Here is a 10988-nt window from a genome sequence, read left to right on the forward strand (position 1 = left end):
ATGTAACTAATATAAACGTAATGTGAAGAAATAAGTATTTTTTTCAAATTGTGACTTATTTTTTACTTGTAATTATTTTTTGTATGTTGTCTTTATCTGTACCTGTGACACTTTCAATATAACCTTCTTTACAGATGGAAAAAAAGGACCCATTTTCTGTAGATATTAAGAAGGTGTTACTGGATATGAGAAAATACCGAATGGGACTTATTCAGACGCCAGATCAACTAAGGTTTTCATATATGGCTGTAATAGAAGGAGCAAAGTTTATAATGGGGGATTCAACTATACAGGTAAATATTTCCATGTGTTTAAGCATAAAGAGTAGGATGCCAACAGTAGCTTAAAAATGAGCTCTGAACTATTTTAAAACAAGCATTTTGTGAGACATAAATGAACTGCCTTTTTCAATAGATGCCTCGAAGGTATTAGAGGTGTATCTGATTAGCCTTTTCTAGCTGCTAAACTCTTAATCCTATGTAATTGTCTCCTCTGAGATAAAGTACAAAAATAGCTCATTACCCTGGTTTTGGAAGGGTTAAATCAATATCTTCAATACTATAAAGCAAAAGCAACACTCGGTACCGCTTGGAAAAGATAGTAAGGATCTCTGCTGTGTTTCTTGATCCTTGCTATAAGTTTATCTAACAGTAAAATTGCCTGATGCTACAGGTTTTATTAGTATAGCTTATTTTTTTTGTATCCTTTCTAACTTGTGTTAGAGTTACTAGAATGTAGCTGAATGTAATGAGTTTCAGGGCAGCGATTACGGTATCTCACCAGTACATTGGTGTCGTTTGTGATACTTACAGTGGCTACAGCTGCTTTTAATGTCTGGTGCTGGGGGTGGAGGGAGGACCAGAAGGAGAGGTTGTTTAACAGACTTAATTCTGCTTTCATATGCTAGGGGTTTTTTAATGATTTTGCTGGTTTGTTAAAATCGTGAATGAAGCAGATGAGCCGAAACACGTTTCCTCTTCTGTGGTTCAAACGCTGCTAACCAACGCCTAGGGAGTTTGCTGCTGGTGTGAACACCTGTACCAAGTGCCTAGAACACTGCGTGATTCATCTTAACGTGTACAGTAGTTTAACCTCCTTACTTTCTGGAGCATTCTTTCTGGTGGTAATATTTTTTTTGCTTTGTCCATTAAAAAGCTGTGCTTCAAACTGAGCAGCTCTGGTTCCCACAGTTATCCACGTAGACTGCAGGATTTCTTGTTTCTGGATACAAGGAAGCTTTGTCAATTCAGAGTGCTGCTTGTCAAGTTCTAATGTGTTTTGTTTGCACTAAGAGCACACTGCGGGCACATTTCTTCACTTGCGGAGGTGGTTGTTTTGTGTTCTCTGATGGTTCAGGTGACCTTTCCTAAACCAGTGTTTTCTGCAATGTACTTAGCTATCCTGGTGCTTTCCAGGGCATCAGGGTCATACGTAGAAAATCAATACTTGTTTCACCCAAGTTGGCAGTACTTCCAGGAGCGTTTCTCCATTCAAGGACAACTAGATCTCTTTTTCACCCATGGAGAACTGTCGCACTGTCCAGAGCGTCAGAGGTGTTTCCTTCTTTGCAAACAAAAGCAAAAAAAAAAAAAAAAAAAAAAAAGCAGGGGTGAGCGTGAAGTCAGAGCAGGCTTCACCACCAAGCTACTTCTAACACTACCCACAAGTTCAGCTCTGACCTTTCAATGTTTTTTGGTAAACTCTGCAGGCAAGCACAATGCACACTTGGACCTTCACTTGCTTAAAGTATTTGTATCAGGGTAGGAGACCCTCCCTCTCATTTTGAAGGGATCAACGCTCATCATGAAGCCGCACAGGGGTGTGTGACAGTGTGCTGGTGCGTGGTTCTGTAGCTGAGACAATGACTTCCTTCCCGATTGTACTGCAGTATGTAAAAGAAGGGAGGTCGAACAAGATTAAAGTTTTCATTTCTATAAAATTTCATCTTATAATAAAGATAAATTAATGTTGTTTTAACAACATAGTAAAATAACTTGTCACTCTCTCAGGAAAAAAATGCGTTGAAATGAGTAGTCGATGGAAAAATGAATTTGTGGCTTGGAAAGGACAAAGAAGGTTTAACTGCTTAGATCCATAGATGTGTTTTGCAGAGAGAACAGTAACACCGCAGTTTTGTACTGAAATTTGTGAATGACAAGTACAGTTTAGAGGACTCACCTGATCCAGTCAACCGAACATCTTAACGTGCCTTTCCCTTCTCTCCATTTGTTCTAAGAGTTAATACAGGCCCTAAAACTTAGCTCCCTTACACAGACATCTCGGTTATAATTTTGAGGTGACTGTCTCTGTTTCGGGTCTTCCTGTGCGCTTGTTACTCCATATTCAATCAGTATTTGTCTTAGCCAGCAAGTCTCTTACTGACACAACCCTGTCTTCGGAAGAGGCTCTTTCTGTGGCAGTAAGATGAATCTGCACTGTGGATTTCCATAAGTTGTTCACGTCTGTTTTTTCACATCAGCCTCTGAGCTTGTTCAGGTTAGTCCAGAAAGCTTGAATTCATTCCACAGGCGAGAATCTAACATGAGTTTTTTGAGGAGTCAAATTACAACTCATCTTTCTAATCATAGACATTTAACAGCACCTCATTTTTGTTTCTGAAGTATTCAGTGTCCTTGTTGGCTGGCTGATTTGTGTGAGAAGAGCACTGGTTTGTTTGGGGGGGGGGGGGCAACTTTTTTTCCTTCCTGTTACATTCTGTTACCTGCAGGCTTTCTGCTGTGTAAAATTTTGTTTATGCAAGAAAGTCTTCAGGCTAGTCATAGCTGGGACAATTACCCATTAGGAAAACGATGTAGTAGACCAGTTACTACTGTCTACTACTCATCTTTTATTTTTCCTTCCGTGTTATTTCAGACTACTTCTCAAAAAAAAAAGGTGAATTTCTTTGTTATGAGGCAGTATGTCTTCTGGGCTGATGGACATAAAACGAATCAACTAGTAGATTGCAACTTTGGAGTAAATAACCCTAGATTACTTTTTATGAGGGACTGTAAATTTCTCCAGTTTCTCCCACCATTCCTTGGCTTCCCCGTATCTCTGTGGAAAGTTCTCTTGGACATTCTGAATATTGTAGGAATTGGTTTGGGTGGCCATTTATCTAATGAGAGCTGCTTTGCCTCTGAAGATGTGATGTGAATCTCCCTGAAAACATTGTCTAGCAATTCTTTTTTTTTTTCTTGATGTGATAGCTGCCTTAATCTGCTTCTTTGTTCAAGATGTCTTCGCACAGAACGGTCACCGAATGCCCTCAGTGTTAGGGGAATGTTTGAAATATATTCTCCTTGTTTGCAGAAACGGTGGAAGGAGCTCTCTAAGGAGGACCAAGCACCAAGTTCTGAGCAGTCTCCTCCACACCCAGCCAAAATAACCACAGAGAAGTACAATGGGAACAGCATAGGCCTGGAGAGCAAAGATCAAACGGAGAAAAATACTGACCTGCCCTCTAAAGTTCAAGATGGAAACATTGAAAGGTAGGTGAAATGAAGAAATAGTTCAGGAGGCAGAGACGTTCCTGAGAGGCTGAATTATTGTCTGCTTTTCTGATCTTAGGAAACCATCATTATCTTCCTTCAGTAGAGGGAAAGGACAGGTGGTATTTGGCAGTCTTAATTATTTTTTAATAAAACAATATATTTCTTATGATAAAGCTTTATTGTGTAAAGGACAAGAGAAGGAAGAACGTGTGTCAAATTGAAGCAGCTAAATCTCATGCTTGAAAGCATTTTCTTACAGACTGTCTGTGAATTCCATTGCACATGTGAATTAGGTCTAAAAATGCCCAACAGAACTTGATACTAATGTTTAAATACTATAGCAGCTTACCTTCGGAAAAATACATACTGCAGAAGCATGGGGGTTTTAATTACCTACCACTTCCTATGTGGTGCTTGAAATGGTGTTGTGGAAGCCGTACGTCACCCTCCATGCATGTTATATTTCTGCCATCGATAGATTTCTGTGGTCTGGTTCTGGCATCTGACTTTGTCTCGCTGTCAAGTTAGCCCGTGTCATGAGCACCAACGCCTCGACTCCTGGGCTTACTCTAGCCAAGGTTCCTGCACACAGCTGCATTGGGAACTGCCGTCTGGGTTGCTTTGGGATCTGTGTCACTGGGGTCTGCCTGCGGTACCGCAGGCTGTTGATACGTGGCCAGAGACCAGGACTGGACTGTGCAGAGCTGTGCAAGCACAGGAAGGAACAGTGCCTGTTCCAGAGGACTGCAGACATTCCATGTAGATAGAGTGAAGTTTGGAAATGACAGATGGCTACTAACTTTTGTGTCTTTATCAGTATTTGGAGAGAGAAAATTGTTTTGCATGCGTCTGAAGGCTGCTCACAAGCACAGAGAGGGGTTATGGGTGTGTGTGGTGTGCAAGTGCTAGGACTGCGACAATCAGGCTTTTTCTTGTGGCAGATCCATGCTTTTTTAGAGATGGTGAGGATGCTTCTGGAGACAGTAATCACAAGAAGGCCCTGGTAGCGTAACAGCACGTAGCTGATTTCTGCTTAGCTCACTTGGGATTTGGTTTCCAAGCTAAGACGAGCACCATGAAAGTCTGCATGTGGACATGAGTAGGTTAGGGTCAGTATATCACGGAGTTCAGTGTGAGCTCTGTTGTGGAGGCACACACTTAAATGTTTACATGTAATACCCTACACCACACATAGCTGCAGCCTGTGTGCAGTAAATCTCAGCCGGCAAGTGGGGCACTGATAGTGAAAGATACAGAGCAATTAAGCTCATTCTATTCCCTGTAAAACACTTACATCTCTACATATGTTAGCTAATTCACAGGTCTTCACTAAACTGAAACCATCTACATTAAAGTCTGTTAAAACAGATTAAAGATTATGTTTGGAAGAAGTTTGTTTTAATATTTGAAAAAGTGTTTTTCCCATTGCATAACTTAAAATTTATTTTTCTTTTTTCTTTAAGTACTGTCCGAAAACGGCTGCGAGAGGATAGAAAAGCTAACACGGCACAGAAGCTGCAGCAGATGAAGCAGAAGCTAAATGAGACTGAAAGAAAAAGAAAAAGGTGGTTATATTGGAAACCTATTCTCGCTAAGATTGGGTTTGGTACACTCATTTTAGTTGGCGCTTATTCTTGCTGGAAAATGTATTTTCAAGAACATTCCTTGTAAGTAACAAGTAAGCCTGTCTGCTCCAGCAGCTAATTTTGCTGCAAGTGAATGTCCAGGGGTGTGACTTTAAACAGTAGACTCCTTACACCTGGAATGGGTACAGACCATTACATACTATAGAGAAGTGATGTAAACTTGATCATATGTCGACATCTCAGGACTTTCCATTGCAGGTACTTACGAAAATGAACTGCTACCCTCCCAACAAAGTTTTTTGTTTATATAAGCAGGTACAAACCTGCTGCAACTGTTTATACACTTTTAAAAATGGTGATCTGCCGGATCTTGAGCAAACCCTGAACCACAGAGGTTTAGCTACTGAAGGCTGTCTGAATTTCAATTTACATGCCTGACATAAGCAATAAACAGTGTTGTATCATTTACGTTATTAATACAAATAAGTTATCCTTAAATGTGTGTAATGTGTAATGTACCAGTGAGCATAAACATTTTATATTCTTACGACCTAGGATAAATATATTTTATAATTGCATATTTAATCTTTTTGTAGTTCACTGTACTTCTAAAGGCTCAGTTTGTACAAATTTCTGACCAAAAAGAATTTGATTTTTGAAACTAAATGTAATTTGTGCATGGAAATAATAGTGCAAGCATTCCCCTTATTTTGACTTTCAGATTTATATGAGCAGCTAGGGGTCTGATGAAGCACTTACCAATTTCTACTCTGTTAATTTGCATTCCTTATTTATTTTTTGTAGTTTTCATTATTTAAGTAAGGCTTGGAAATTTGAATTTTTTAAGGCTTTGGAGAACTTAGCCCCCACTGAAAAGCATACTGTTAAATTGACAAATGTATTCAGACTTCAGCTACTGTTTGAAGGCCAACGTTGTTAAAGTTCTGACATTCCATTAAATGTGAAGCATAACGTTTTGTGTGTCTATAGATTTTAATTGCTATAAAGAATAAAGTCCACTTATCAGTAATATATGTAGAAAGCACAGCAAAGGAAACTAGTTTGTCTTCCAAGCGTGGTACCGATAGGAAGCGAATGTTGGTAGTATTCTCCTGCAGGCAGTATTTTCAGTTGTGCTAGCCTCTTCTGGAGGCTCGCAAATTCTAGAATTGCTTCTCAGGTTGCCTACCTCATTTATTTAAGAGGCATGATGGTAAAAACACTCAAGGACTATATTTTGAGACTACCTATCCTACAGTCTTGTTAATATTATTGAGTACACCCTTGCCGTTACTTGGGCAATAACACTTCCCAAATAGTAACCTAACATAAATCATTTGCTGTACTTCAGGTTGTCCTCACAGAGGTTGTATGTGGCATATGTAGCTTGTTGTCATCCAAGCTGAAACTTAATCATTAGTGGTATTGGACTGCACTTGGAAAGCTGGATTTTATTTATTCAAGCATTGACTTGTTGAATGACTTCAGAGAAGTTGTTTTCTTGTTCTGTTTTCCCAGTTTGTTTCCTGTTGGGTGAGGTATTTGGGATTGGTTGGGTTTTTGTTTTGTTTTCTTTGGTGGGTAGGATTTTTTGTGCTTATTTTTTTGGTCCTTTCATAAAGCACTTTTTGGATTTGTTGCTGAAAAATACTGAGAGAGACAGATAATTACTTTGCTCCTCCTCCAAAGGATTTAACTTGAAAGGTTCCCAGTGTGTTCAAGTTTAGTTGTAACGTACAGGCACGGGGCCCGAACAGTCTGACGTTAGCTACGCAAAGCTGCGTTGCGTGTACTCTTTGAAATCCTCGTTTCACAATAGTTAATACTATTTTGGACTGCACTGTTTATATAGTAAACAAATGCTTATGTGTCCAGATAAGGAAAAGTGTAGTTTCTTGGAACATACAGTTATGTATTTGGGAAGTCATGTGTCAGTAAAACAAAGATAATTTGTATTGTGGCATTACTGGCTGTGTAATTTGCTATTATACAGCTATAATAGCAAAATGACATGCTGATGGCTGTGACACACTATTGGCAGCCAGCTTACATATTTTAAGGCACCCATAATTTTGAAAACCACAGTAACTTAGCCAACAACAGGTTTGCTGGAAGATTCTTTTGTTTTATTATTCTTCTTTTTAAAATTGGGAAGATTTTTCTTTAAAATATTAGCTGTAGCTGACACAGTATAAATTTATGTGCCTTATAAAAGATGTTTTGGTTATGGAAAAAAAATGTGGAATGTAACTAAATGCTTTTATAGCAAAGAAATATTCCAGATTTTATTTGAAATGCTTAAAAGCAGCTATGGAAAAAGTGCAGGCAAAAACTTTGCTGAAAGCATTGTCATTTATCAACTTTCTGTTTGCATGAGAAGAATTTTCCTGGGCCACCAACATCATGCAGATACCGAGTTCAACTTGTGTCTTGTCAAGTTGTCCCTTGAAATTTTCCCCGTTTCCATCTTCCAAAATTTGGCTTTTTTGTTCTTTGAATCCTGAGGAGGCCTTCTGCTTTTCTGGGTGAGAGCATGTGAGGCAGGGCCCAAGGGAGCCTTCTTAGATCATCCGGCTGTCACCTTCCTGATGCAATAAAGTAGAACTAGGATATTTAGCAGTTGATAGGTAAAAATTCAGTTTGGTTGCATCCTTGTATGGCTCTTCAAAGTCTAATTGATCTTAATTTAAGAACAACAAACCAATATAAGTCTAGGACAAAATTGTTTTGACCAGTGAATTGTGCCACGGGAGTAGGAGGGAAATTAAGCATTAGATCTTGTAGAGTATTCCAGGTGATAATTTGGGTAAAACTCTTCTGCTCCCTCAGTATCTGACTTGGGACAAAATCCTTTAAAAACTGAATTTGCAGGAGGCTCGCTTTCCGTACTGCAAACTGAGCCCTTGTGATATTTCGTTATTCTGTAGGATTTAACTTTACAGCAGTTGTGCACAACTCGGATGTTAAATAAGAACAAATGTGGGCCAAAATGGAAGACCTGTCAATCCCAGTGACCTTTATTTTAGGAAATGCTTAAAGAAAGAGTGAAAATAAAGGAAACGCCTTCTGACAACCTACTCCTCCTTCCCTCCGGTTTCTGGCAAGCTGTTGGCTGTTTCTGTGTCACTTCCAAAATGCTGTTGTACTTTGATTCAGAGTGTTACTGTGTTGGGTTTTTTCCCCATTTTGGAAATACATCAGTCAAAATACTTGATGCATAGTGAACTTCTTAGAATTTAATGAAAGTGTTCGACTCTCAGATGAACACTTCTATACAAATCATGCATGTTTTAGTAAATATCAATTAAAAAAAAAAATATTTGGACCTTAGTTGCAAGTAGTTTGCAGGTTTGGAATTAGTCGTTCAAGTTTTCTGTTTGATTATATCCTTAATGCAGGGATGGTCCACTTAATGTGATGGTACGATTTTGTTTTTCTTGAAATGTGTCAAGTAAGAGACTTGAATTCATTGTGAAACAGAATTCGGGGAAAAAAAAAAAATTTTATGTAATTAAGATACTGCAAGGGAAACCTAGCCAAAAACCTAGCCAACCTTGTTAAATCTTGAGTGAAACGGTTTACTTGCATCAATTTATATTCCACTGAATAGGGAAAAAGTGCAAATGTGTATGCATGTACGTGTGTTTGGATTGTGCAGGCAATCAGAAAGCCTGGTTAGCTTTAAGTTTATTGAATGTTAACCAAATTATTTAGTTTGCTCTTTGGCATTATTACTTAAGCCTGACACACTTGATGACTGCACAAGAACCTAAGTTAATGAATTGATGACAAAAGAGGGAGTCTTCTGCATGGCCAAGTGGCTTAACTGACAGGATGGAAGTTGTGAAGTTGACCTAACTCACGGTAGTCTTCCTGGGTTTTTTAACCCTGCTGCCCCCCAAAGGTTTAGGTCAGTCTTTCATTTTCATGTATGAAAAATAAATGCGTTCAAAATTGCACCTCTGTCTGAGTCTTTATTTAAATTGGATAAATACTTGGGAGAAAATTCTGCTGTGTTCTAAATTCACAAAGAAACCTGCCGTATAAATCACTGCAGTGTTCGCAGAGCTTAGAAGCATTTTACCTGTCGCACCCAGGGTGTTTTAGTGCTGTCAATACCACGGTTTTTGTGTGTTCCTTGGCGCATAGCCCTACCTTTGTAAAGAACCAAATGTCTAATGTCGGAACGTCTTCCTCGGTACGGGCACGCTTTGCCTAGAAACTGATTTCCATGCCTCTGTGCCGGGAGCGGCCCTACAAAGCTGTGACAGGTGATGATAGTCTGAGATGCGGCCTTCCGTAGTCCCACTAAGGTCAAAGAAGACTCCTCAGTGCTTGTGGTCGGACGCACGAGTAAAGTGGCTTGCTGGACTGACCTATACTGGAAGCTCTCCAGCAAGTGCGTGCCGTACACTGCAATGTGGAAATCCCCTCTGGAAAGGCGACGGCTTTCCAAGAGTGCTTGCCACAGACAAACAGTAATCAGTCAGTAGTCACTGCAGGGAGTGCATGAGAAGCTGCCTGGTGTTTTATAGTGAGCTGCCGACCCGTTGTCTGTTCTTGTTTCTTTTTCCTCGTACTGTGTACTGAATCCGTGACTTTCTTTTGCGTTGTATGTCGTAGGCCGAGACTGACTGACACCTAAGCCTTCGCGACTTGTGAATATTCTGCAGCTATAAACTGCAAATTATTGACATGCAAAGCGAGACATGAGCCCCTCTTCGGGAACAAAAGTGGGGTCTGTTAAGTACCAAGAAGACCTCAGTTATCTGTTTACAGCGTAAACTACAGCGAGGGGATGAAGAACACCACCAGCATGCTACTTTGCAAAACAAAATAATTTGCTGTCTTGTGTTTTTATAATGCCTGTATTAATGTAGAAAGATGTAAAAGAAATAAATTAGGAAATATTTTGTTTTGTACTGCCATTCTTATTGTATTTTTATACCTTTTTTGCAGCATTAAATATTTTTTTAAATCGACAACGTGCTGTTGTGTGCGCATTATGTTAGGAAGAAACTGTTAAGAGCCTGTTTGGAGCAAGCAGAAATGTTTCACCTTCAGGTTTTCTGATACCCTATCTTAACTAGAAAATTGTGAAATATTCTGATTAGAATGGGCTTTATGCAAATATTTTTAATTATTCCAACGCTAACTATTGTAGTTTCAGCTGGGAGGAGCACTTGCACATTTCTTTTGTAATGCACCACTAAGAATATTGTTTTATTAATCTGACCAGTTGGTTTGGTAATCTTTATGTTTGCTATAAAATACTCACAAAATGTTCAGAATAACGCTGGGAGGGGAAATGTTTTGTTGTTCATCCTTTAGTGGAAGGGAAGCTGGGAAAGCTGGAGCTACCCCAGCATGCCCAATGAATGGTGCTGAGGGCGAGGTGCAAAGCACACAGTCAATGGAGTCGTTAATTAAATGGGTTTTGGATTGTGCCATCAGCATGTTGTACGTGTAATGTTTTGCTTCACATCTCCAGTCTGTCGGTGCTCTCCCTCTCGTTCTGAACAGCACCACTGGGAGAGGGGTGAACGGATCGCTGGCTGGAGGAGTCGGTGTAATGGCCCCAAGAGCATTTTGAGCCCTGTACCTTCTGTAACCGGGTTAACCGAAGTTCAGTGCTCGCTCAAGTCCTCACAGTTCACTGAAAAGCTGCATGTTATTAGATACAAATATCTAACCTAGCGTGTGGTGAGGCTTTATGTGTAATTTGTACTTGGCATATTTTTGTAACAGGATTTTTGGACAAACCATGAGGTCACTGAAAATAGGGAGAAGAAAAACACATGGAATGTGAGCATTGGGGACACTGTTTCTGCTACACCATATAACCTGAAATTTTAACAAGACTTGTTTTTGAGACTGATAGGTGAAAGCAAGTGTGTTTAGAGTTGTT

The 10988-nt window shown here is 39.5% G+C and overlaps 1 protein-coding gene across 10 annotated transcripts in view; it reads left to right on the top strand.

Moving 5' to 3' along the window:
- Positions 1–10724, top strand: part of PTPN2 (protein tyrosine phosphatase non-receptor type 2) — a 32095-nt gene extending 21371 nt beyond the window's left edge. For 4 of the 10 annotated variants that reach the window (XM_084282455.1, XM_084282462.1, XM_084282463.1 and 1 more), the window contains 4 exons: positions 135–293; positions 3313–3491; positions 4958–5161; positions 9704–10724. In XM_084282455.1, the coding sequence (XP_084138581.1) occupies positions 135–293; positions 3313–3491; positions 4958–5161; positions 9704–9725 (564 nt within the window). In that variant the 3' untranslated portion in view covers positions 9726–10724. Of the gene's footprint in view, positions 1–134; positions 294–2363; positions 2497–3312; positions 3492–4957; positions 9040–9703 lie in introns of those variants that run through there. The other 6 variants (XM_084282458.1, XM_084282457.1, XM_084282459.1 and 3 more) reach the window with 6 other exon arrangements.
- Positions 10725–10988: the final 264 nt, after the last annotated feature.

The sequence above is a fragment of the Netta rufina genome (assembly GCF_964035555.1).
Source record: "Netta rufina genome assembly, chromosome: 2".
Lineage (NCBI taxonomy): Eukaryota > Metazoa > Chordata > Aves > Anseriformes > Anatidae > Netta > Netta rufina.